General features: G+C 44.6%; 2 protein-coding genes and 1 pseudogene across 3 annotated transcripts in view; 2 read left to right on the top strand and 1 right to left on the bottom strand.

Moving 5' to 3' along the window:
• Positions 1 to 18,009, top strand: part of kif16ba (kinesin family member 16Ba) — a 37,491-nt gene extending 19,482 nt beyond the window's left edge. Inside the window, 18 exon segments of the mRNA XM_048248991.1 lie at positions 1,753 to 1,785; positions 2,311 to 2,364; positions 2,906 to 3,131; positions 3,267 to 3,426; positions 4,063 to 4,613; positions 4,909 to 5,535; positions 6,539 to 6,568; positions 7,203 to 7,339; positions 7,341 to 7,536; positions 8,484 to 8,620; positions 8,910 to 9,015; positions 10,082 to 10,099; positions 10,918 to 10,968; positions 12,151 to 12,617; positions 12,619 to 12,697; positions 15,961 to 16,047; positions 17,062 to 17,151; positions 17,596 to 18,009. Of these exon segments, the coding sequence (XP_048104948.1) occupies positions 1,753 to 1,785; positions 2,311 to 2,364; positions 2,906 to 3,131; positions 3,267 to 3,426; positions 4,063 to 4,613; positions 4,909 to 5,535; positions 6,539 to 6,568; positions 7,203 to 7,339; positions 7,341 to 7,536; positions 8,484 to 8,620; positions 8,910 to 9,015; positions 10,082 to 10,099; positions 10,918 to 10,968; positions 12,151 to 12,617; positions 12,619 to 12,697; positions 15,961 to 16,047; positions 17,062 to 17,151; positions 17,596 to 17,754 (3,208 nt within the window). The 3' untranslated portion in view covers positions 17,755 to 18,009.
• Positions 12,616 to 14,833, top strand: LOC125298038 (annotated as a pseudogene).
• A 2,630-nt stretch (positions 18,010 to 20,639) lies between the features above and the next one.
• On the bottom strand, positions 20,640 to 27,139 carry ndufaf5 (NADH:ubiquinone oxidoreductase complex assembly factor 5). 2 transcript variants are annotated; one of them, XM_048248681.1, is made up of 11 exons: positions 26,658 to 27,139; positions 26,519 to 26,559; positions 26,211 to 26,274; positions 26,072 to 26,119; positions 25,225 to 25,328; positions 24,803 to 24,842; positions 23,650 to 23,847; positions 22,591 to 22,651; positions 22,279 to 22,362; positions 21,785 to 21,867; positions 20,640 to 21,025 (listed from the first exon to the last, which is right to left on the bottom strand). In XM_048248681.1, exons 1-11 carry the CDS (start codon positions 26,901 to 26,903, stop codon positions 20,939 to 20,941), a joined length of 1,056 nt encoding a protein of 351 aa, XP_048104638.1. In that variant the 5' UTR covers positions 26,904 to 27,139; the 3' UTR covers positions 20,640 to 20,938. The 2 variants fall into 2 exon arrangements, with proteins under 2 accessions (XP_048104638.1, XP_048104639.1); XM_048248682.1 differs by lacking the exons at positions 24,803 to 24,842; positions 25,225 to 25,328; positions 26,072 to 26,119; ... (1 more) ...; positions 26,519 to 26,559; positions 26,658 to 27,139 and adding an exon at positions 24,253 to 24,337.
• Between the last annotated feature and the right edge of the window lie 147 nt (positions 27,140 to 27,286).

Raw genomic sequence — 27,286 nt, 5'->3', positions numbered from 1 at the left:
CAACATTGCTCAAAAAGTTGCCCCGTCTGGCATCCATCAACCTGAGCTTACGATCTTGCTCATGGTATTAAATTATTTGTAGCTAGTCTTTCAACTTCACAATTGGCCTGCCGGTTTGATTGGTGCCCTTCTTCTAAAAGCTGGTTAAAGCAACACCAAAGAACTTTCCCTCTGTAGCATGCACGCTATTTGTTTATCCAGCACCGGCTTTGCAAATAACAATGTCCACAGACAAGGTAGAATATGTTGCATAATTTATGAAAGTACAATGTATTGCGACATCATATTCAAATTTGTAGTTTCTTATGTCTCATTATCGAACTATAGATAAGCTACCCGATCTGGCAAGCTTACATAGTGCGGTTATAGCCAGGGCTGCGAAGGCGAATGCAGAAGTGCCATCAACCTGTTACAAGTTGATGAACCACTGAAACGGTTTTGGAAACATTATTTTAAGGTACAAAAAACTCTTTGGTGTTGCTTTAAGTAGCACGTGTTGGGTACACAATAGGAGGTTTTGATATGATGTCTTGTTTTCATAGTTCTTGCTGTGGGTCCATACATGTAAAATGTTTTGCATTTTGTCCCAGAAAATGTATGCTGCAGTTAAATTAGCACTCTTCAATGTAAGGAACAAGTGGTCTTATTCAGAAAGCTACCCTAAGGTTGGTTGTTTTGTGTCTGTGCCAATTAAGGAGCAAATCCATGACATGCAGAACCTTGACACTGTGAAGCCCTCACAGTTAGAGGCTTTTTGGTAAATTAAAATGGCAAGAGCTCCTTCTTTCTCTATTGCTAAACCCTGGAGCAGGCTGGAAAATATTTGCTTTTCTCTTGAGGAACTAAGTTTTTTTAAGCTCTTTTAAAAAAAAGTTTTTAGAACTTTGTTTGCCTTATTTTTTTGTTTGTATGTTGTTGGACCTTTTTCTCCCTCACTGCATCTGCAACACAGAAAGATTTTGCAAGTAAAATGATTTCTTTTGGGAAACGTGGGGGGACTCTTTATGTCATTGCTGAAAGGCAGGGTTGTTGGGTGGGTGTTTAACTTCCCTGTTGGGTTAACTGTCAGGCAGCCCAGGCCAGGTAAGACAGACAAGACAGGTAAACAAACAGACTAATGGATTAGCATTTATGTCATTGCTGAAAGGCAGGGTTGTTGGGTGGGTGTTTAACTTCCCTGTTGGGTTAACTGTCAGGCAGCCCAGGCCAGGTAAGACAGACAAGACAGGTAAACAAACAGACTAATGGATTAGCGTGACCGACAGACAGAGATGTTAAGGAACCAGGTCAAGAAGTCAGGCGGATAAACAAACTCAGACAGAGATCTTTAATGGTCAGGTTGACTAATTGTTGTTATAGCCTAGACGGAGACAGACAGACAGCCGGACAGACAGCTTGATGGTTGAGCCAGGAAGACAACCGATCTCCATATCAGACAGATAGATATACGAGTTAACTCTCAAACAAACAAACAGACAGACAGAGTCAGTGGTTACTCCGACAGACAAACAGACAAAGTATTCTAACAGACAGACAGAGTGTGTATTCAGACAGACAGACAGACAGACAGAGTGTGTATTCAGACAGACAGACAGTGTGTGTTCAGACAGACAGACAGTTAGAGTGTGTATTCAGACCGAAAAAAAGACAGACGGACAGACAGACAGACACTCTATCCTCAGACAGTAGCCTCTGCTCTACTGCACATGCTCAGTAACGCCCTCTCTCCTCTCCTCCCCTCCCCTGTGTCAGTCTCTTCTCTGAAAAGGGCCCCATCTTCCTCAGGTAGAGCGCCTCCCTGAGCACCCCAGTGCTCCACACCGTCACCGTTTACTCATTGGCTCCTTTGTTTGTTTGTTTGTTTGTTTTTCTTGTTTTGTTTCCTTCATTGCATCATCAGTCACAGTAGATAAAGCTACTCACCTTCTGACCGTTGCACATGGTTGTTTTGGTGTTGAGTTTTGTTGATTTCACCACCTCGCTGTATTGGCCATTTCCTCATCCCATGACGTGCATTTTTTTTTTGGGCTTTTAACACTGCATTGCTTGCTGTACTTGTGTATTGGCTTTTCCTGTCAGCATAAAGTCTGAATGCGTTATGCCCCCTGGTCTTGGCATGCTTCATGCGTCAACCCGTTTCAGTCCTTTTGTTCAGTAGCCCATTGGTCCTCAAAGTTTGTGTTTGTGTTTGTGTGTGAGTGTGTGTGTGTGTGTGTTTGTGTGTCTGTGACCTCACAGTGTGCTGTGTTGTGAATTGGTTGTGTACGGCATGAGTAGGCGGGCTGTTGATGGAGATCTGTGTTTTGATAGGTTGGAATTTGAGCGGCAGCAGAGAGAGGAGCTGGAGAAACTCGAACACAAAAGGTCAGTGGGTGATGTTGGTGTAGCATGACATGTAACCCTCTCCTCTCAGATGTAGCATGACATGTAACCCTCTCCTCTCATAGATGTAATATAACATGTAACCCTCTCCTCTCATAGATGTAATATAACATGTCATCCTCTCCTCTCATAGATTCATAGATGTAATATAACATGGATGCCTCTCCTCTCATAGATGTAATATAACATGGATGCCTCTCCTCTCATAGATGTAATATAACATGGAACCTCTCCTCTCATAGATGTAATATAACATGGATGCCTCTCCTCTCATAGATGTAATATATGTGAATCTTATAAGATGTCTGTATTGGATGTTCTTATACATCATGTGTTTTAAGGAGGCAGTGACGTAAATGTTTGAACAATGTTTCAATAGACAAATGTTAAACACCCCCTCCATTTCTCCCTCTTTCTCTCTCCCTCTGTCTCTTCCACTCCTCTCTCCTCTCTTTCCCTCTCTCTCTCTTCCTCCATTCTCCTCTTTTTTCCCTCTCCCTCTTCTTCTCCCCACCTCCGTCAGGCGTCTCATCAAGGAGATGGAGGAGAAGCAGCGAAGCGAGAAGGCGGAGTTGGAGCGCATGCAGCAGGAGGTGGAGTCTCAGCGGCGTGAGTCCGAGCAGGTGCAGCTGCGCATCCGCCACCAGGAGGAGAGTCTGCGGCGACGCAGCCACGACATCGAGAGCCGCCTCCGCGACCTGCTCGCCGAGAAGGAGCGCCCAGGAGCCGAGAGGCAGAGGGCAGCGCGGGTTGGGTTGTTGTTGTTGTTGTTGTTGTTGTTGTTGTTGTTGTTGTTGTTGTTGTTGTTGTTGCTGTTGTTGTTGTTGTTGTTGTTGCTGTTGTTGTTGTTGTTGATGTCCATCAATGTTGTCGTTGATATTGAGGTTGTTGTCTTTGATGTTGTCGTTGATGTTGTCGTTGATGATGATGATGATGATGTTGATGTTGGTGGTCATATTGTCTTTGATATTGATGTTGTTGTCTTTGATGTTGTCGCTGAAGTTGATATTGAAGATGTTGTCATTGTCGTTGATGATGTTGATGGTCATATTGTCGTTGATATTGATGTTGTTGTTGTTGTTGATGTTGACGTTATTGATGTTGATGAGGACGAAGACTAGTTAACTTTGAGTATCATTGTTCCTATGCCTGTAGCTGTTGTTGTGGCAGTTAGGTTTGTGTCTATTGGTACTGAGGGGTATTCCAGAAAGGAGGTTTAACAAACACTGAGATAAAACTTAAACCTCTGGGTTGTCTGAACCTGTGGCGACTAAACCCGAGTTGTCAGTTCCAAAACACCGGTTACCAGTTAGTTCAATTAACCCTGTGTTAGATAACCTAGAGTTATGCGCGTTCACGGCAAACTTATAAAGGCATCATCTATTGAGAGTCGAAACAATGAGTGAAACTGGCGAAACGAAGACTAGTTAACTTTGAATATCATTGTTCCTATGCCTGTAGCTGTTGTTGTGGCAGTTAGGTTTGTGTCTATTGGTACTGATGTTGCTTTAGGGTGTTGTTGTTATTGATGTTGGTCAACATTGTGTAGTGCTAACAGTAAACATCTAGCAAAATAGTTAGGTCAGCTGTTTAGTTGACGAGAAATCTATGTCTAAAAAACATTAAAAACATCCAGTTGGTAAGTTTTGTTTTTAGACGTGTATTGTGTCTATTTCACAGCTAAACGACCACTACAGGATGTCCAGGAGGGCACAGAGCAAGGCCACGACATGACGGCCAAAGAGCTGCAGGAGGAGGACAAGGAGGACGCGGAGATGAGCGACGCCAGCGAGGAGAAGAAAGACCAGGACGAACTGGAGAGGGAGGAGAAGCCAGACGGGACGGAAAAGATCGACAAGCAGGAAGAGGGCAGCGAATCAGACAGCGACGACGACAACGACGACGAAACGGAGAAGAGCCTTCCTCTCTCTCACGCTCCTCTTCCTCCTCCTCCTGCTCCGGCGGAGTCTCCGGCTCAGCAGCAGCTGCAGGAGGAGCAGGGCGAGATCGTGCGCGAGCTGGAGCGCCTGAAGCGGGAGCGCGAGCAGCAGGCGCTGCGTCTGCGTCTGGAGCGGCGGCGCCTGGAGCAGGAGGAGCGGCAGCAGGTCGGCCTGGTGGGGCGGCTGGAGGAGCAGCTGCGCGAGCGCCAGGAGGCCACCGCCGCCCTGCTGGCCCGGGACGACGCCCGGCGGCTGGCCGAGGAGCGCAGAGACCTGGCCGACATCAGGCAGGCGCTGCCAGGAGGCCCGCCCTGGAGGAGGGACCGCCTGGAGCATTACATACGAGGTGACATACATACATACATACATTACATACGCATTACGTGAGTACGTGAGTGATGGCTTTTTGGGACCTGTTGCCTTTATTCAGACAGAACAGTGAAGAGGGATTTTACTTTAGACTGTTACTTTCAGTAACTTTGTATAAAAGCCTCCACTAAGCAAACATGAACAGTATAAAGCACGTTGGGTAAGAGTGGTATATAAATTAATCTATATATAAAATGTACTTGTTGTTGTTGTTTAGGAGGAGGACGGTGACAGTGACAGGGATGGAGACGACGCCAAAGGCAACCACCACAACGGCGATATGACCGACGCGGCGGGCCGGTCCAGGCACGGTGAGGTGGCGATGCAGGCCCACGACGCCCGCACGCGCTACGCCAACTTCAAGCGGGCGCAGGCCGAGGAGCTGGGCCGGCAGCTGGAGGCGCTAGAGCAGCAGCGCGAGTGTCTGGTCGCCGAGGTTACCGCCGAGCGCTCCGCCCTGGGCACGCTGATCCGCGAGCGCGCCGAGCACCAGGCCCGGGAGAAGACGGCGGCAGCGGCCGCGGGCACGGTCACTGGTACGGCGGGCACCACAGCCACATCGCTGGGCACCGCGACGTCGACGTCAGCGGCCGACGCGTCCGCAGCTCAGGAGGAGCAGCAGCAGCGGGTGCAGCAGGCAGAGCAGCGGCTCCTGGCCAAGGAGCGGCAGCTGGCGTGCCTGGCGGGGAGTCAGCTCCCGGCCCTGCTGGAGGAGAGGCAGAGGGCCAAGGAGGTGCTGGAGAGGGTGCAGCGCGATGGAGGAAGTGGTGGAGGAGACGAACTCGGCCCTCTGGGGGAGGAGAGCTCGTCGGAGCAGGTGGAGAAAGACCTGACAACACCCTCTACTACATACATACATACATACATACATACATACATACATACATACATACATACATACATACATACATACATACATACATACATACATACATACATACATACATACATACATACATACATACATACATACATACATACATACATACATACATACATACATACATACATACATACATACATACATACATACATACATACATACATACATACATACATACATACATACATACATACATACATACATACATACATACATACATACATACATACATACATACATACATACATACATACATACATACATACATACATACATACATACATACATACATACATACATACATACATACATACATACATACATACATACATACATACATACATACATACATACATACATACATACATACATACATACATACATACATACATACATACATACATACATACATACATACATACATACATACATACATACATACATACATACATACATACATACATACATACATACATACATACATACATACATACATACATACATACATACATACATACATACATACATACATACATACATACATACATACATACATACATACATACATACATACATACATACATACATACATACATACATACATACATACATACATACATACATACATACATACATACATACATACATACATACATACATACATACATACATACATACATACATACATACATACATACATACATACATACATACATACATACATACATACATACATACATACATACATACATACATACATACATACATACATACATACATACATACATACATACATACATACATACATACATACATACATACATACATACATACATACATACATACATACATACATACATACATACATACATACATACATACATACATACATACATACATACATACATACATACATACATACATACATACATACATACATACATACATACATACATACATACAGAGAAAGAACCTGGACAACACCCTCTACCAGGTGAGTGTTTGTTTGTGTGTGTGTGTGTGGGGGGGGAGATTTAGCGGATGTGTACTTTGATGGAATGATATTGCTTCTGATGTCGCAATACATCACACTTTCATAAAATCATGCAACACACTCTACCATTGTTATTTGCAAAACCGGACTGGATAAACAAATAGCGTGCGTGCGACAGAGGGAAAGTGCTTTGGTGTTGCTTTAATGGTTTACGGTGAAGAATGGTGAAAAATTGGCAGATGATGACCTCTCTCTCTCTTTTCTCCATCTTTCTTTCCCCCTCTCTCCCATTTTCCCTCCCCCCCCCCTCCCTCTCTTTCTCCACCCTCTCTCTCTCCTCCATCTCTCTCTCTTCTCCATCTCTTTCCCCCTCTCTCCCACTTTCCCTCCACCCCCCCTCCTTCTCTTTCTCCACCCTCTCTCTCCTCCATCTCTCTCTCTTCTCCATCTCTTTCCCCCTCTCTCCCATTTTCCCTCCCCCCCCCACCTCCCTCTCTTTCTCCACCCTCTCTCTCCTCCATCTCTTTCCCCCTCTCTCCCACTTTTCCTCCACCCCCTCCCTTCTCTTACCCCCTCTTTCTCCACCCTCTCCTCTCTCTTCTCTCTCTCTCTCTGTCCCCCTCTCTTTCCACAGGTGGAGAAGGAGCTGGAAGAGAACGAGGAGCGGCTGTCCCTGCACAGCGCCAGTGCGGAGCACCTGCAGCAGCTTCTTGTGAGACCCTCTGAGGTTCTTGGCGTGCAGTGGAGACAGGAGGGAACCAGGAGCAGGGCTTGAGATCCTGGAGTCAGCCTTGGCGGCATAGCAGCGGGAGGCGCTGGAGGAGGCCGTGGCGCGCCTGGAGAGGAGGCACTCGGCCCTGCGCCGCTCCTCCTCGCTCGAGTCCTCCGCCGCCAACGAGGAGGAGAGGAGGACGAGCAGCAGGAGGCGCAGCAGAAGGAGACGCAGGAGAGGGGGACAGAGACCGACCAACAGAGGTGTGTGGGTGAGGAAAGAGAGAGAGAGAGGGGAGAGCGAGAGACGCAGGAGAGGGGGACGGAGACCGACAAACAGAGGTGTGTGGGTGAGAGAGAGAGAGGGAGAGAGAGACGCAGGAGAGGGGGACGGAGACCGACCAACAGAGGTGTGGGGGTGAGAGAGAGAGAGGGGAGAGAGACGCAGGAGAGGGGGACGGAGACCGACCAACAGAGGTGTGTGGGTGAGGAAGAGAGAGAGGGAGAGAGAGATGCAGGAGAGGGGGACGGAGACCGACCAGGTGAGGAGAGAGAGAGAGGGAGAGAGATGGAGAGAGACGGAGGAGGGTGAGCGGATGAGAGAGAGAGGTAGAGCGATGGAGGGGGTGTAGGAAAGAGCTTACAAAAAGAGGACTGAAGAGAGAAAATGCACTCGGATGATCAAAAAATCACGAAGACTGGTGCAGATCAGAGAGGGGGGGGGGGTAAATGTACTTTTTGGAAGCACATCATAGATCACAGTGAGGGCAGTAGGATGGAGATTTGTCAGACTTAATGGTGAACATCAGAGGGTGGATTTGCAAGGACAGGATGGCTTTTTATGGCAAAGGAGAGGAATAAAGCAAACGCTGAAGCTGGTTAAATAGGAATGGACTACAAAGGACTAGTCCTCAGGGCCCAACTTTGTCCTTTTTTTTCTGTCCTTTGGATTCTCTTTCTCTGTCATCTATTTTCTTTTCTCCTCTCATTCTCTTTTCTTTCTTTTTCTTTCTCCCCCTCCCCTTCTCTCTCTCTGTCTCCCCCTTCCCTCTCCCCCCTCTCTCCCTCCCTCTCCTCTCTCTCCCCCTCTCTCTCTCTCTCCTCTCCTCTCCTCCCCCTCCCTCTCTCTCCTCCCTCTCCCTCTCTCTCTCTCTCTCTCTCTCTCTCTCTCCTCTCAGAGTGGAGCGTGAGATCCGGCAGCTGAGGCAGCGTCTCAGTGAGAGTGAGGATGGTGGGGGGCGTGGCCTGTGTCACAGCGGAGACGACAAGAGCAGCCGAAGCAGCTCCCCTGCATCCCCCATCCAGGGACCACTGGGGGTGCTGCCCCACGGCAGACGACAGGTACACACACACACACACACACACACACACACACACACACACACACACACCAGCATCCCCCATCCAGGGACCAATGGGGTTTCTACCCACCGCAGACGACAGGCACACACACACACACACACGCACACACACACACGCAAACACACCAGCATCCCCCATCCAGGGACCACTGGGGGTCTTATCCACCCAGACGACAGGTACACACACACACACACACACACACGCAAACACACACACACACACACACACACACACAAAGAGTGACTCTAAATCCTCTGTCTGTCCACAGGATAAATGCCTACATCGAGGAGGAGGTTCAGAGGAGGCTCAAGAAGCTCAACCTGCTGAATGGAGACAATAACCTGGACCTCTCCCTGTCCTCCAGGTCCCTCAAGGTATGATTTCTACCTCTACCTAAATGCCTTTGCCTTGCCATTCACTCAGTTGAGGATGAAACTATCCCAAGTCCCTGTCCCACAAATTACAGTCATACTACTAAAAATGACCCTACTGATATAAGCATGGTGGGTGTTGATCCACATTAAATGAATTGAATTTCGTATAATCATTTGTCCCCATGTTTCACACACAATTATATATTTTTCATGTCTGCCTTTTCCCCTGGTCTTAAGCCCCTTTCCCTTCTTCTCCTCTCTCCTCTCTTCTCTTCTCCTCTCTTCTTTCTCCTCTCCTCTCTTCTCTCTTTTCTCTCCTTCTCCTCTCTTCTCTCTTACCTCTCTCCTCTCTCTTCCCTCTCTTCCACTCCCTCTCTTCTCTCTCTCTTCCACTCCCTCTCTTCTCTCTCTCTTCTCCTCTCTCCCCTTCTCCTTGTTTCGCTCCATCTCCTCTTCACCCCACCATTCCTGACTTCACGTTCCTTGTCTGACTGCATTGTCTCCCCACTGAGCCATTAATTCTCTTACGTAGCCTCTGAATTATTAATCCTGACACAGACAGCGTGTGTAAAAAGCGAGACATTTGCATTAAATTGGCTTTATTGCTCACTTTTGTGGCTCATTGTTGAAGTTAATCTCCATCTGTCTCGGCTGAGTGACCGGTACAAGAACCCCATTGTGAGAAATCTTGCAGACACAGTTTGTATCATGGGTATTCTGTGTAAACCCCCATAAACTAATTCAGAATGCATCATAAATTGTTGCTCTTATGCAACAACTGCTTTAATGAAGACTATTTATCGTATGTCATTACAACGAATCTTTGGACATATTGTTTTATTTTGCGGATGTGGCCCAAATTAATGAAAATAATATGTGGCTCTGCTTGCGAATCAAATCACCATGTGCACCAGACCAGTAGGCAGATAACTGAAGCAATATCAGTTCTGCTCTAAACTGAAAACAGAAACCAGAGTCTTTTGATTCTTAGACATGAACAGTGACCTTATATAGTCCTTGACGATGCATTCAGACGATGCATTGTAACATTTCTCAACCTCTGCAGGAGGAGACAGCAGTTAGTGTAAGTATCCCTCTGTTATGTACGTTAATACCGCTTCCAAACTCCCTAATCTGGACAAACCTACAGATGAACAAATGGTTAAATCTGACCCGCTTGTGTGGCTGTAATCTGTATGTGTTACTCACAGTCTCTCTTGTTTCTCCTGGAATTAACATGCTAATTCTAAACTCACCATCCCCTCACCCCTCTCTCTATCTCCTTCTCACCCCCTCTCTCTTTATCTCCTTCTCACCCCCACCCTCTCTATCCTCCTCTTCTCTTTCTGTACTCTTTGCTACGCCATCTCACCTTCCCTCTCTCTCTCTTTCTCTCGTTTCCCGCCATTACGTGGTTCCTTGTGCCTTGTGCCGGCTTTCTCACACAAGCCTCCCTTGGATTAGCATGCTAATCCCTATCATTAAAATCATTCTCCTTTTCACCCTCTCTGTTTCTATCTATTTTTCTTGTTTTCCCGCGTTACTCTTGGATTAGCATGCTAATCCCTGTCATAAAAATCACTCTGTTCCTTATAATGGCTTTGGGGCGATGACCCCCACCACCCCCCACTCCCCCTCCTGTCTGTTTCTGTCCTCTCCTTTTAAGCACATCAAAAGATCATATTGTATCTCTGAAATGGTGGTTTGGTTTGGTTATTCAACTCTTTTTAAGCTGCCATGAAAAAATATTGGATGTTTTTTTGATGTTTGAATCATGCTTGCTTTGAAAATAATCGCCCTTGTTCGCCCTGCTAGTGATTTGGGAAGTCTTTTGAAATCTCGGTTGGATTTTTGGATTGCATTGATCCCTTGAGAGATGGTATGTGGTTTTTGTTATTGCAGGATGATGAGAAGTTGAACAACAAAGTTGATCCCAGAAGACTAAAGTATGAGGTATGTTGACTCATTCCTTTATTGTTAATTTGTTCTTTACCCTTTTTGTTCCTTTGTTCTTAACCATTATTGTCTCTTTGTTCTTAATTCTCAAAACATAATGGATATAAGAGTGAATAGAACACATTCTAATTCAGCCTCAATTCTGGTTCTAGTGGTAATAAACAAGAGTATCACTACCTAACGCTTTGGGCAAAATGGTATAATGGGTTTTGAGCTCAAACCTAAACAAAAAAGACCTCGGGTGAAGAGTCTGACATTAAAACTACATTCAAATTATGCAAGTGTTGTTTAAATGAAAGAGAGTTAGTTTAATAATCCTTGAAGACACAATTCCTTTTTACTAACATCAATAACAAATTGGTGCAGGAAAGATTGTAACAAATTGATATTAAAATGACAGATTTTCATGTTTTTTACGTAATTTATAGATGATGGTATGGCCTGGAATGGCGATACCACCACTTAATTTGTGGATGCTAATATGATGGATCAACTTGGTGATTATAACCCAGTATAGCATGATGCAGAGTTTCTAATTGTTGGTGGTGTGTGTATCTTTCCGCATCACAAACACACAAATGTTTCATACTCAGCACCAGATATATATCTCAGATAAAGTATTAATTTGCTTACTCAAAGTAATTTTAGGCAAGTCCCTCCACTCGGCGGCCATATACCAACATTTTATGGGCACTCATCGGGCACAGTCTTTGGGTCGAACTGCGCGTGCGCAAGGCTTCACGACACCAATCTTGCTCCAGCGGCGAGATCACAACACATGATTGGCACGATGTCTTCACAACACACCATATGATTGGCTCAATGTATTCACATCACACCACATGATTGGCTCAATGTATTTACATGTCGACGTTTTGCCGAGGAAGGGGTGGGATATGTGTAGACAACGGCCACATTGGCGTGACAAACTAGCCCCATGCATTTCTATGGAGTATTTTTTGAGTGCTGTGTCTCCACATTAGAAAGTCTCTGGCTTACTTGACTAACCTCTGCAACTGAACCCACTGTTCAGCACACTGGATAATCCTGTTTGGGCATGTTTCATTTGCACTGGTGGAGGGGAAATCACGAAAGAGTCTAATCATGGGGTGCAATGGACACTTGCCACTGGCTTGATTGTTTTATCCATTTGTGAGAGACTCCACCATCTTCCTACAGACCCACCTGAGGTCCCAGTTGGCATCTCTGGCCATTGGCCTCTTCACTGATCCAGATTGGAAGACTGATAGCCCTGGAATGAAAGCTAGTCCGAAGCAGTCCGAAGTCTTTGAGAGTACACAAAAACTGAACGGTGTCAGCAAGACGAAGGGTGGGATGGGGCTGAGTAAGATGAGTTGTGATCCAGAGCCTTTTGGGGTTTTGGAGGAAGAGTTGAGGGAAGAGCTTGAGGAAGAGTTAAACAACAGAAAAGCAGTTAAGATGAATGGGAGCAGATCTCCAAAAATGAGAAACAACAACTGGAAAACTACAAGGAACAGCTCTGGTCCTACAGATGAGTACATGGATCTGTGCATTTCAGATGAGAAGAAGTCCTCTCGACTGCTCAACAAGGCCAACAACATCGAGTGTTATCTGAGATCTCTTGGACCTCAAAATGTTCTCTCCAAAGTTGTCAGACTTTGGTGATGAAATGGAGGAAACTGTCCAGTTGAAGGACCCAGGAACCCAACTGAAGAACGAAACTGAAGAACCCAGTTGTGCAGATGTCAAAGATAAGCCTGGTAGCAAAATATCTGAAATCCCAGCAAGTGATAAGATACTCCAAGAAGGGCATATTCTCTCAGGTTTTCAAAAATCAGCACAGGCATCTCTTTTGGCTACCTATCAGGAAGGTTGTCAGGGGTTTGTGGGGAGGCCGGTCACTACCTCGAGACAACGAAAGACACTGCCCAAGCCAAAGAAAAGGGTGCATCTCAGAGATGAACCATATGATGAGCTACATTATGATTTCAGTGGTCCGTCAATCTGTCTCCAAGAGCACGGAATGTATCCGGATCTTTAGAGGGTTCTGTAAAGTTATGCAACAGTAATGCCAAGGTTTTCTGCCAGAAGCTTGGGCAATTTCCCACCTGTCTTTTGGACTTAAAGTCCCTCCCATTGGAAGAAATGTTTGACCGCTTGAGTAGCTTCGTTCCTGAGCTCAAAACACTTGCCCACACACTTCGAGGAGTTTTTTGGCTCAGGCTTGCCAGTAACAAACAGCCCACACTGCAGACTGGAGTCCTGCTTCTGTTTGAGGAGGTCATCTATGCAGTTGTCAGTGGCGATAGCACCAGACTTGAAGATCAAGACTTAACGGTCCTCCATAGGCTCAGACTGCAGAAAATCACAGAGATCCAGGTTGGATTAGGTGGTGAACATATGAGGATCTTGGGAAATGCAGATGATCCCACCTTCGTGGTCCTTACCCACAGCCAAGTACTTACACAGGAGTTATGCATGACTCTTCTGGAGATACTGGACCCAGTTTTGTCCAAAGAGAAACATGTGTTATGCCACCCCCTTCTCAACTGTGACCTTGCAAGTCTTTCTTTGGACTGGGCCTCCAAGATTCCGGACCTTGTTCTCAATAACAACATCAAAGTCAGCACCAGATTCAAAAGGGTCCTAGCTGATTTGGTCCTAGCTGAACATGGACTCTCCGAGACCTTCGTTAGCCAACGTCCAACTGCTCACCTACACCAGTGTGAGAGTTGAGCGGAGCCGGCAGGACGGTACTCCGCTACACCCTGACTCCCATTTGCCCCCTGATACCCTCGCTCAGTTTGTGCTAATGGACACTCATCTTGGTGTGATTTACGAAGATGCTGTGTTCTACCCCGTGCCATGGTACTCCACCGCTGTTCCAAGTCGCCCGCAGTTTGAGGTTTGCAAGCTGCTCAGGCGTTCTGAAGTAAAGTGTCTTCTTGTTAAGGAATTCGAAAGCTGTGTCAAGATTGAGATAGTTTTCAAAGCCCAGTTCAGTGATGCCAGCAGGACAGACCACAAAGAAAAACAATCCCAAAACCTGATGTTTGGAACTTGGCATTTGCTTGTGGCATAAATGCTGCAAACATAGTCAATTACCTCTGTGTTTAAATGCCAATAGTAATAAGTGTTGTCAATAATCTAGTCTGATCTACCTTAGAGAAACTCATGTTAAAAGCTAGCATGAATAGCCACAGGAAGTACACAAAATCCATTGGTGTTTGTCAAAGTACGTCATCAAATTATGTTGCAGGTGAAAAATAAATGTGAGTAAAATTAAGAACCGTAAATCAGAACATGTTGCACAACTCTATTTAAAAACAAAAAAAAACTTGAGGCTGATGTCCTTGTAGTTCTCTCCTTTATGCACTGTTTGATTAGTTGTGCCAGTTGGCAATACTTTCTAGTATTCACAGAGAAACTGTTGGGTCCAGGCAACATGTAATAACATGGTTGTCCCTTGTGTCTTACATGTTGGGGAAGTAATATTTCATGACCTTTTGGGAGATTATATGTAAAAGAAAATATGTTTACACATTTTTAAATCAATCAGATCTCTTTCAACTGATCTTTTTATGGAAATGAATTGTTGAATTATTCACCAAATATGCTGCTAATTTTCTGGTGTCAGTAGAATATGGAAGACTGTTGGAATATGATGAAAGTTGTAACTATAAATGTTTCGAATACATTTTGTTTAGTACTTATATTTATAAGTTATAAGTTTATATGTGTTTTAATATAATGAATTATAGCCATGTGTTTGTTTATGTTGTTTTCTGTTAAAAATGTTGCTGCTGTCTATGTTTGTCTATGTTGTTTTTGTGAATTGTATTTTTTGTGTCTTATTTCAGTACTTGGTTAGTTGAATGTAGTGATGGGCAAATGAAGCTTTGGTGAACCACTAAACCACAGCAGTGTGAAGCTAGCAACACTAATGAAAAAATCCAAAATGGCTGCCACATGTAGATTTTTCAACATAAAAGTCCTTACCCAAACCAGTATATGTAACCAAAAATATTGGTTTGCTAAGGACTTTTATGTTGAAAAATGTATGTGTGGCGGCCATCTTTTTGCTTTTCAGCTAGTGTCGCTAGGTTCACAATGCTGTGGTTCAGTGGTTCACCAAAGCTTCATTTGCCCATCACTAGTTGAATGTATGCAATAATCCACAGGCAATCCATGTGAAATGGACAATCGTATCTCCCCATTGTGGATAAGATGTGCAATACTGATGAAAGGAAATTGAGATTATTTGTAAAGATTAAATAAAGATTTGTTTTTTTCTAAACATGGTAATCAAATGTGTTGTTTATCCTACACCCTTGGCTCCTGTAATGTGTCCCTCCAGAGAGCCAGCTGGTCATGCCGTTGTCTTTGGGAAGCCACCCCATACGATTTCTTTCTGTCTTAATTAACAAATGAGTTGTATTAATAATTTTAAAGAGAGTAAGAGTAATTCAGTATTAGAGATGCTGTGCATGCTAACACAAAAAACAGGCAATCATTTGAAATATCTAACAACTTAATCATTTTTTTTTCATCGCTCTCTATATTTCCTGCATTTCTTTCTCTCTCTCCTTTGCTCTCATTTTATTCACTTTCTCTTTTATAAATTCTCACTCAATTTACCTCTCACTCGTGCCCTTTGTCTCTCACTTTCTCCTTCCTTCTCTCTTACTCACTCACTCACTCATCTATCTCCTTCCTCAATGCTACTCTTTGCTACACTATCTCCTCCTCTCTCTCCTTGTCCATTTCTTCTCCCTCTCTCTCTCTCTCTCTCCTTCTTCACCTCTCACCCCATTTATTCCCCCTCTGCTCTTCACCTCATTTTCTTTTTCCCTCAATTTCTTGATCTTTCTCCATCCATCTCTTTCCTCTTTCTGAACTCTTTCCTACGCTATTCCTCCTGCCCTTTATCTTTCTCTTTTTTTCCCCTCCGTCGCGTGGTTCCCTCCTCAGCGCCTGGTGTCGGTTCCTCTCGGTCCGTCCCCGGAGAGCCTTAAGGACCCCGTGAAGATAAGCATCCCTCGCTACGTGCTGCGTGGACAGGGCAAGGATGAGCACTTTGAGTTCGAAGTAAAGGTCAGTGCACGGCCAGTCTTTAAACCCACCTAGAGCACTTTGAGTTCGAAGTAAAGGTCAGTGCACGGCCAGTCTTTAAACCCACCTAGAGCACTTTGAGTTCGAAGTAAAGGTCAGTGCACGGCCAGTTTTTAAACCCACCGTGAGCACTTTGAGTTTAAAGTAAAGGTTAGTGCACCGCCAACTTTAAACATACTAACAAACTTCATCCAAAGTGACATATATGCCAATTCTTACAAGGGCCAGTTTCCCCAGAGCAACTTGGGGGTAAGTGCCCTACTCAAGGGCAGAACGGTGGCTGCTGGGAATTGAATCCTCAAATTTTCTGGCTACTGCTTGCTAGCCCAGCTCCTTGGGCACTATGCTACCAGCTTAAACCCACTGTGAGCACTTTGAGTTCAGAGTAAAGCTCAGTGCAACACCAACATCTGAAGATAATTTTCAGAGATGTTCTCTAGATATTACATTACATTACATTACATTTGGCTGACGCTTTTTTAACCAAAGCGACTAACAACATGGTAAACAGTAAGTTTTAGAACAAGTCTCACAATTTTAGGACAGTTTAAAAAACATTAGAGTACAGTAAGAATAAGTGCGTCGGTGAGTGCTGTTTTTAACAGTTACTTGTCAGTTTAAAACGGCTGGTGAGTGCTAGGATCAGTAAGACTTGTTATGCAAGTAGATAGATATGCAGTAGTTGCTGTAGTAGCAGACATGGCAAAGGCAGGCACTTGAACTGACAGAAAAAGAAGAGCAAGTTCTGAGATGGTTGAAACATTGGTGCATAAAGAAAAATATTTATGCAAATGTGTGTATAACTGAATAAAGAAAACACTGAAGTTGAATATAAACAAATAAACAACATTATTAGAAATAACTTTATAACAAACAATACAATTACTTTCGTAATCACACTGGACTGGACCTTGGATATATACATTTATCTCCTTATCATATAAACCAATCATGCCTGGGTTTGACATGAACATGAACTGTCTTCTTTATAAACAGATAACGGTGCTGGACGAAACGTGGACAGTGTTCAGGCGTTACAGCCGGTTCCGCGAGATGCACAAATCCCTTAAGATGAAATATCCAGAGGTGAGGACTTGATTAGTCTTGAAAAAATACTTCATACATTGCTTGTAAGCTCTTACATGCATTTCGATGTAAATATTATAATAATCTACAGTATATACTATGGGTCCACACACACATGTATACTATTTGTAAAGAAGCTTGGTACAACATCTGTTTTTTTAAATGTGCTATTTGAATACATTTGATTTAATGTAGTATCAATCTGGCTGGACTAAGGTCATTTGTCATTAAGCAGTATCAAAGTGACTGGACTAAGGTCATTTGTCATTAAGCAGTATCAATCTGACTGAACTAAGGTCATTTGTCATTAAGCAGTATCAATCTGGCTGGACTAAGGTCATTTGTCATTAAGCAGTATCAATCTGGCTGGACTAAGGTCATTTGTCATTAAGCAGTATCAATCTGGCTGGACTAAGGTCATTTGTCATTATTCCTGCTGTTCAGCTGGGCGGTCTGGAGTTCCCTCCCAAAAAGCTCTTTGGGAACCGTGATGAAAGGATGGTGTCTGAGAGACGAAACCATTTAGAGGTATGTTCTTCAGATGCAGGCACCTTTTTTCTTCTTCATAACCTGTGCCTCGAAGAAATGGGGAAGGTAGAATAACAATCTTTGGTGCCATCATGTTTTATTTTTTAACTTAATTGTTCCTCTCTTATTATGATTGGTCTGTCTTATTTTCTCCCGAGTACAGCTACCCAATTTATTTTCATAGCGGAGTGTGCAGTGACACCACTTAGCTCTATACCCATTTTACTTATTTCTTTCTCCCTCTCCGATTTTATTGCGATGTCTGATGAGGTGTCTTGTCTGTTTGGATCTCTCCTTCTCACATTCTCTCTGACTAATTGTTTTCTCTCTTCCTCCCTCTTCCTCTTTACTCTCCTTTGTCTCTCTATTTCCTTCTCTCTTTCTGTCTCACACACACACACACACGTTCTCTCTCCTCACACACATTCTGCTTCTCTCTCTCTCTCTCCTCACACACACATTCTGCCCCTCTCTGCCTCTCCTCACACACACATTCTGCCCCTCTCTGCCTCTCCTCACACACACATTCTGCCCCTCTCTCTCTCTCTCCTCACACACACATTCTGCCCCTCTCTCTCCTCACACACACATTCTGCCCCTCACACACACACACACACACACACACACACACACACACACACACACACACACACACACACACACACACGTTCTCTCTCCTCACACACACACACACACACACACACACACACACACACACACACACACACACACACACACACACACACATTCTGCCCCTCTCTCTCCTCACACATTCTGCCCCTCTCTGCCTCTCCTCACACACACACACACACACACACACACACATTCTGCCCCTCTCTCTCCTCACACACATTCTGCTTCTCTCTCTCTCTCCTCACACACATTCTGCCCCTCTCTGCCTCTCCTCACACACATTCTGCCCCTCTCTCTCCTCACACACACACACACGTTCTCTCTCTCACACACACACACACACACACACACACATTCTGCTTCTCTCTCTCTCTCCTCACACACACACACACACACACACACACACACGTTCTCTCTCCTCACACACACACATTCTGCCCCTCTCTGCCTCTCCTCACACACATTCTGCCCCTCTCTGCCTCTCCTCACACACACACATTCTGCCCCTCTCTCTCCTCACACACACATTCTGCCCCTCTCTGCCTCTCCTCACACACATTCTGCCCCTCTCTGCCTCTCCTCACACACACACATTCTGCCCCTCTCTCTCCTCACACATTCTGCCCCTCTCTGCCTCTCCTCACACACATTCTGCTTCTCTCTCTCTCTCTCCTCACACACACATTCTGCTTCTCTCTCTCTCTCCTCACACACACACACACACACACACATTCTGCCCCTCTCTGCCTCTCCTCACACACACATTCTGCTTCTCTCTCTCTCTCCTCCACACACACATTCTGCCCTCTCTCTCCTCACACATTCTGCCCCTCTCTGCCTCTCCTCACACACATTCTGCTTCTCTCTCTCTCTCCTCACACACACACACACGTTCTCTCTCCTCACACACATTCTGCTTCTCTCTCTCTCTCCTCACACACATTCTGCCCCTCTCTGCCTCTCCTCACACACACACACACACATTCTGCCCCTCTCTGCCTCTCCTCACACACATTCTGCCCCTCTCTCTCTCTCCTCACACACACATTCTGCCCCTCTCTGCCTCTCCTCACACACACACACACGTTCTCTCTCCTCACACACATTCTGCCCCTCTCTGCCTCTCCTCACACACACACACACGTTCTCTCTCCTCACACATTCTGCCCCTCTCTCTCCTCACACACACACACACACACACACACACACACACATTCTGCTTCTCTCTCTCTCTCCTCACACACATTCTGCTTCTCTCTCTCTCTCCTCACACACATTCTGCCCCTCTCTCTCCTCACACACATTCTGCTTCTCTCTCTCTCTCCTCACACACACACACATTCTGCCCCTCTCTGCCTCTCCTCACACACACACACACACACACACACACACACACACGTTCTCTCTCCTCACACACACACATTCTGCTTCTCTCTCTCTCTCCTCACACACACACACATTCATGGATGATGCTGTTTGATCAGGACATTCCACTCCACAGCAAAGCTCGACCATTATGTTTAAATCTTCCCATCGGCTCAAATATATCAGTAATATGACTCCTTTGCTGGGTAATAGTCTCCATAGTATCCAACGGACACTACATTTACTATGTTGCATGGATCATGAGACGACACAAGTAATAACTACATTTCTAGACGACCAGTAATAACCTTTATTAAACACATCACTTCATCGTATATAAATCGATGTTGCGTCAATTGGCAGGGTGCTCTTGTGGCACACACGGGTTTACTTCGGTCTTCCAAAGCATGAACTCTAAAAAGTCACCATCCGTGGGCAACTACTATTAAGACATGGAAACGTACTGTAGCTAAATATTTTTAATTCTACTGAAACGAGAGAGCGTACATAGGTAAATGGGCAAATACTATAAGCCTAAATGCTAGTTTTGTAAGGTTATTGTTTTGTTTTGTTTATTCACAAGACGATTTGTCACATTTCACCAAATGTATACGCACATATGAATGTTTTACCTTTAAAGAACAGTTAAACATTGCCTGTACAGCCACGTAGCACTTAGCAAACACATATAGAAGCCATACTCTCATAGAATGTATATTTTGAACAGGAATACATACTGTATTCAGTTTGTATAACGAACTGCATGAAACCACAACGTTGATGGGTATAAAGGGACTGTACTTTCTAAGCACTTTCTTCATTTCTTTTTGTTTTAATGGAGATTTGTTACCTGTGTGAAAGCTTACGTTCATACATTGAGGTTTGTACATTCATTTTTTGTGTTGATATTAAGGTTAAGCATTAGTGATGAATAGTTCCGTTTGCTGGTTATGTTTTTTTTCTTCTTGTTGTTGTTTAATACTACTTTGGGAAAAACATGTACATTTTATTCATTGGTTGTACATATTGGTTTGCTTAACTAATAGATTTTCACAACAGCAACATTGTATTTGTACATCTGTTGTTAAATCATTGTAGTTTCATTAAAAAAAAGGACATACTGGTCATTTGGAGTACTACTGATAATTTATTGACATTTTCTATTTCTTTACAAGTGTACAAATTTAGACTAATGTTTCATTGAATTCATTTCAGCCTGCATGGTTACTTTACCAACAAAGAGCACAGACAGACACACACACTATGATTTTTGGTCCGGTGGCGTTTTGCCGATCTTGGACAGGTCTGCAAAGGACACGTTGGCCGAGCCCCTCTGTGCCGGCTTGGCCTGATAACACACACAGACGCAACGCGCCCAGACATCAGATACGAATATACGAAAACACAACATGTGGGATTTAACAAAAATGCATATGATTTTAAGAATAGGTCGAGTGAGCAGAGAAAAAAACAGAGCTATAGCTTATTTATTCCAAGGGGTTCCAAGTGTGTATCAATGTTTGCCAATATCTAGAAACATCTGTTAGCATTCGATACACTAGGCTTGCATACAAGATCGACTCAGAATCTGAACACCCCCTCTCCATTAACAAGAGAGTCAGTGCAACTCTACAACTCCACAGAACACCATCTTTAAAATATGTATTGGGCTCCTTCTACCCTAGCCTTGGGCTACAATCCCCCCAACAGAGCAGAGCTTACAGATAAGTTAGCCTCACAGTCCGACGCCATCCCACACATACTTCTGTCAGTATGGAAAACCCTACGGGGATTGATCCGGCCCTGGTTCAAGAAAACGGGGTCATCCCTATGTTCCCCGGGTCCTATGTTCCCCGCTCGGGGTTAGGATTAGGATTATGGTTAGGGTTTTAAAAAAAGGGTCCTATGTTCCCCGGTCCCATACAAAGCGATTTCGGTGCTGCAAATCAATAACAGCTGCGGCACATTTCTGTGCTGCAGAGGCTTAGCTCTTTGCACGGGATAGCAGCGAATAACACGAGAGCTGATAACTGATGAGACTAAACATACGACAGACGTGAAAGGAATGAGTGATGAATAGGGGGGGTAACACGGGATTCGTTGGTACCTGAGACTCATGGGGCTTCCAGCCAATCATGTGCAGAACCTCAAAGGTGGCCGGGACCGTGCCATCCTCATTCCCATACATCTCTGTGTGTGGGGAATTACATCACAAAGGATCATTAGTATTCAATTGTCCTTAAAAGGAGGGGTCAAGCAAAAATGTAATCAGGGGAAATGTGCAGCATGATGTCTGGGTTAACGGTCTCTTTCTTTAGTCTGTGAGTTCATAGCCTTCGCTGCTGAATAATGTTGATATTAACATGCAGAGCCACAGTGGTTCATCACCTATTTACAATTGCAAATGATGTCCCTGAAGTGATGCTGGAGCACTTCAACAAAGCTCTGTAATTAATGCAACCATAACTCTGCTCTGCATGCAATGTCACAGTGCTCCTAATTATCCATCAATCAGAAATGATCAGGCCCCGCCATAAAAGCTAATGTGTTTATATAATCGTGTTGCCAATGTGTTTACATTGTGTTGCCAGGCAACCTCACCCTTGTAGATGGCTGCTGCTGCTAGCAGGGTGTCTCTATGGAGAATCGGTTTTCTGTTCCAGGCACAGTTGCTTTCTCCCATTCCTTAAACAGTCACAAGCGTTATTAGTACACATTTAAATCACTACAAAATACTTTATCTAAAACTGCTGTACATGTACATACACTAAGTACTGAGTTGTAATTGTAATTCCTGTACCAGTTACTCAGCGATTTATTCACTAAAGTGACAACCACCACAAACATACATTTGAAATGGGAAACGTTCACCTGAGATGAGGCAACATGCTTTTGTCATTTAAACTCCTTTACCTTTCAAGTCATTCATGACCTCAAGCATTCCTGGGTAGTTGACCTGAATTTCATCAATATCCTGTGAAACAAAACACAGAAGACACTCTCAGAACGTATTCAAAATGTCTAATAAGAAGCAGCCTGAGGACATTGTAATGGGTTATGGGGATCACCTGCTGGATCTGAACCTAACAGTGCAGACCACTGGTTAAACGCAGCACCAAGTCCACTCCATTGTAGCCCCCCCATCTCCTATCCACTTCAGTATTATGTGTTGCAAAAAGCGAGTAGCCCAATATACCCAGTGCATTGAGGTAACAGGACATTCGTGACTTCACAGCAGAGGCGGCAACGTCCAGCTTACAGGTAAGTAAAAGTAAAAGTCCTACCATGTAATGGTTCTCAAGAGTTGAGAACCAATGGCTGAAGAGTTGAGCTAATTTAGAATCATCTAGTTTAAGTGAATGGTTAGAATAGTGGTAGGACATTTAACTTCTGAAGTCGGAATTTACCACCTCTGCTATACAGAAGCCAGCCAGAGCTCTTACCTGGGTGCGCATGTTGAAGCCGGCCTATCCTGGCAAGTTGCTCAGGTCGGTGACGGTTTAAGTAAGTATATATAAGTATAAGTATATATATACTCTTTTGATCCCGTGAGGGAAATTTGGTCTCTGCATTTATCCCAATCCGTGAATTAGTGAAACACACTCAGCCCACCGTGAACACACAGTGAGGTGAAGCACAGACTAATCCCGGCGCAGTGAGCTGCCTGCATCAACAGCGGTGCTCGGGGAGCAGTGAGTGGTTAGGTGCCTTGCTCAAGGGCACTTCAGCCGTGCCTACTGGTCGGGGTTCGAACCGGCAACCCTCCGGTTACAAGTCCGAAGCGCTAACCAGTAGGCCACGGCTGCCCCTAAACACGGCTGTTTTTAGACAGTAAAAGTCCTACCATGTATGAGTTCTACCTGTTTACTTATCACAGGTGAACTCTAATTATCTGATCTACCTCCACTTCAAAATGCCCAATTGATTGAGGTAACAGGACGATCGTGACTTCACCGAGGCCAGAGCTCTTACCACGGTGAGCATGTTGAAGCCGGCCTGTCCGAGCAGGTTGCCCAGGTCGGTGACGGCCGTGTAAGGGGAGATGTGCGGGGCGAAGCCGCCCTCGCGCTCCTGCTCGGCCAGCTGCAGCGAGCAGCGCAGCTCGTACAGGGTCTCCCCACCCACCATCGCCCCGATGAACACGCCGTCAGGCTTCAGCACATGCTGGATCTGAAAGAGAGAGAGAGAGAGAGAGAGAGAGAGAGAGAGAGAGAGATAGAAGGGATGTGTGTGTGTGTGTGTGCGTTGGGGGTGGTAAATTAGAGGAAGGGAGGGGGAGAGAGAGAAGGGGAGAGCATGTGTTGGGGGGGGGGGTAAATTAGAGGGAGGAAGGGAGAGTAGGGGAGGGCATGTGTTGGGGGGTAAATTAGAGGGAGGAAGGGAGAGTAGGGGAGGGCATGTGTTGGGGGGGGATTAGAGGGAGGGAGGGGGAGAGAGAGAAGGGAAAAGTGTGTGTGTGTGTGGGAGGGTGTGTTAGAGGGAGGGAGATGGTAAAATAGAGAAGTGAAAAGTGAGAGAGAGAGAGAGAGAGAAAGAGAGCACATGATATTACCAATTATATACATATCAGCTCACCATTACCAACTAACAAAATCAGATCCCTGTTTATGCAGCATTTCTGTGGGATGATGGTATCAGTGAGCTGAGAGAGAGAGAGAAGAGAGAAAAAGAGAGAAGAGAGACATGATGATGAAAAGGACAGAGACAGAAAAGGGCGTAGTGTGAGAGTGAGAGCGAGAGATGAGACGTGGTGAGACAGAAAGAGATGAGGAGGACGAAGAAACGAGGGAGAGGGGGAGAGAGAAAAGGGGGGAAGAGAACACACAAACAGGGAGAGAAAAGATAAATAAAGATGGATAGAGACTGAAGTAGAAGACAGAGAGTGAAGAAGGGACAGATGATTAGTGTCACTGTATCATGGAATTGGATTACATAGACTAGCACTCATGGAACCACATCTTAGCACCACAACAGTTGTCTTAATCAGGTCTGACAGCCTTTAGTAAATATAACTCAATGGCGCCATCTACTGTGGACATGGACATTCACACTTTGCCTTCTCTAATGAACAATAGAAGTACTCAAATGGACTAATATTATCGAAGGAACTGAGGAGGTGACATACCTGTCGTAGGGCACCAGGAAGATCATTGATCCAATGTAAGCTGAGAGGGAGAGAGAGAGAGAGAGAGAGAGAACTTCATCAGCCCTCAATCGTTGAGACAACTCCTAAGAAAAGGGGTCACCTTGTTTATAACACAAGACAAGAGACTTTCAATTCTGCTAATGTTCAGCAAGTTAAGACCGCTATGGTCTGTCTATGGTTCATCAGACTGACTGAACTTACCTATCACAATTACCAACGACATCTCATCTACTGTGGTACAGAATACTTAACCAGAACACAGACTTCCAACTACCTAAAATATATGTTCCATTGCTTATGTTACTTGTTTGAAAGGACAGTCCGGCTGGGATACTGCGGAGTGTGTTTTAGAGTAAATGTGCAAGCCCTCAGAGGTGATGGTCTGAGAAATAGTGCATTACCTTAAACTGCTGACCACGAGATCAAAAGTGTTCTCTTTAAATGGCAGGAACTCCTCATCTGCCAGAACGCAATGGGTGGGCATCTCACTCGGCCTCTGCTGCCTCTAGAGACCATGGCCAAGCATCCATCAGTGAGTTTAACCAGAGATGTTATGAAGGACGTCCTGAGAGGACGTTGGTTTAACGTACTAAATACTGTAGCTTCTAGTTCTATTCAGTTTTTATTTTATTCATTTATACAATGGGCAACAAAAACAGCCTGGTCCAGGCTGCACCAGGCTGTTTTTTTTTTGTTGCCGTTCCAGACTGTTTTTGTTGCCGTTTCTGGAGTCTGGGTTGTCTACAGAAACCGTGTTATTTACACTGTATTCAGGTGACAGGCAGCTAGCATTGTGAGGAGATGTTTGCTGTATGTGACAACAAATGTTTTAGCTTAGAAAACGGGTAACATCCCTTAGAGCACCATACCCATTTAGTGCTAACGGGAAGGGGCAATTTATCTAAAACTGAAAGTAAGTCAGTGTGGCATGAACATTAATTTAATGCTGTTATTTTAAGGTAAACGGACTACATTCTGATGCTTCAACTGGAAGAAAAACTAGAGCTGATCTGTTGTGCCAAATTGGGGGACCTGGTGCAACAGGTCAAACATGACCTGTAACTGTAAGAAAACTAGGCCTATTTGCTGAGTGCATAATGTCCTGATATTAATCCTTCTTGCCTCTTGCCAAGCTGATGTAAAGCCACAGCTTAGTCCTGAATGGCTATGTTGAGTCAAGTTTACCTTGTCTGAATTATGAACAGGTAATGCGTAACATTAAATACAACACTGAGCAGTAATACTCACCAATGACTTGTTACAGATGTCAGTAAGGAAGAACCGTTCAACTACATCCTAAAACAAAATGAAAAGATACTTAGTGCTATACAACAGATGACTGAGTGAAAATAGAAATTAGGTGGTTGTGTTGTGGTGTAGCTGTTACCTTGCTCAAATGCTCAGCTATGTAACTTTTTCCACAGCCAACATCTAATGCCAAAGGAAAGGTCCTGCAAACGAAATCAATCAGTCATTGTATAAACCTGGATGCAACAAAGTGAATAATTGCACAGCTGCATTGTTTCCTGGTCTGCTTTTTAAATCCTGCTTTGTGTTAGACTGGGTGACCTCACATGACAGCCCAATCCTCCAAAACTGTAGATCATCAACTGTAACATCTCAATGACTTCAATCTTGGCATACTCAGAAGTCAAATAGTAGTGTTGCAAAAAGTGCACAGGTCACGAAGACTACCTTGCAACGTCGTATACTCTGTCTGCCACACGTAGTCCAGCCTGTTCAGAAACGAGGGTCAAAATAAATGTTTAGAAATGTTCATTTGTCACCATGCTTCAGTTATCCAACATTTTCACATCAGTGTAATAATGCATACCTCTGCTCTTAAGTAATCGTACTTGTCGCTGTCCTGGAGCGATGCTGCCCACTTCTTCTGTTGGCGCTTCATAGTCCTGTCAAAGACGTTCATCGCTCCACCTGGTCTGCCAGATAAGTGCCTGGCACATCTTAATAACCGGTAATGCGATTTGGATAAAATATGTTCAGATGTCGTACGTCCAGTGGAGATATTTCTTAGACTAGGTACTACTTCTGGGAGTGCTGTCACTCTGGCCATGCACATCCGTAATGTGGGACAAATACAACCGTCATTTAAAACACGCTTTTTATCAAGCTGAACATGCTAAACTCTGCCGTGTCCTCCGGGATGTGTGGGTGAAAAAGAGGTCAGGGAATTAAAGTATCTGCAGAGCATCGGAGAGTACACGGTACTCCACAAACCAAACCTTCTCTGACATTAGCATGTGTCCGACTCAATGACCTTTCCGGGGAACAACGATGCGAAGCTGAGGAACATTAATTATCTACAAGGGATACAATTCTAATGTAACTATGGTAGTTTCAATTAAGCGGCAAACGTGTATATCATATAATAAAACTGTACAAGTCACAAATGTGTTTTAAGACTGTAAATTGAAGATGTATAAGATTACAAAACATTTAGAT

The sequence above is a fragment of the Alosa alosa genome, chromosome 7, assembly GCF_017589495.1.
Source record: "Alosa alosa isolate M-15738 ecotype Scorff River chromosome 7, AALO_Geno_1.1, whole genome shotgun sequence".
Taxonomy (NCBI): domain Eukaryota; kingdom Metazoa; phylum Chordata; class Actinopteri; order Clupeiformes; family Clupeidae; genus Alosa; species Alosa alosa.
The sequence above is the reverse complement of the archived record's forward strand: the minus strand, read 5'-3'. Positions and strand labels throughout refer to the sequence as shown.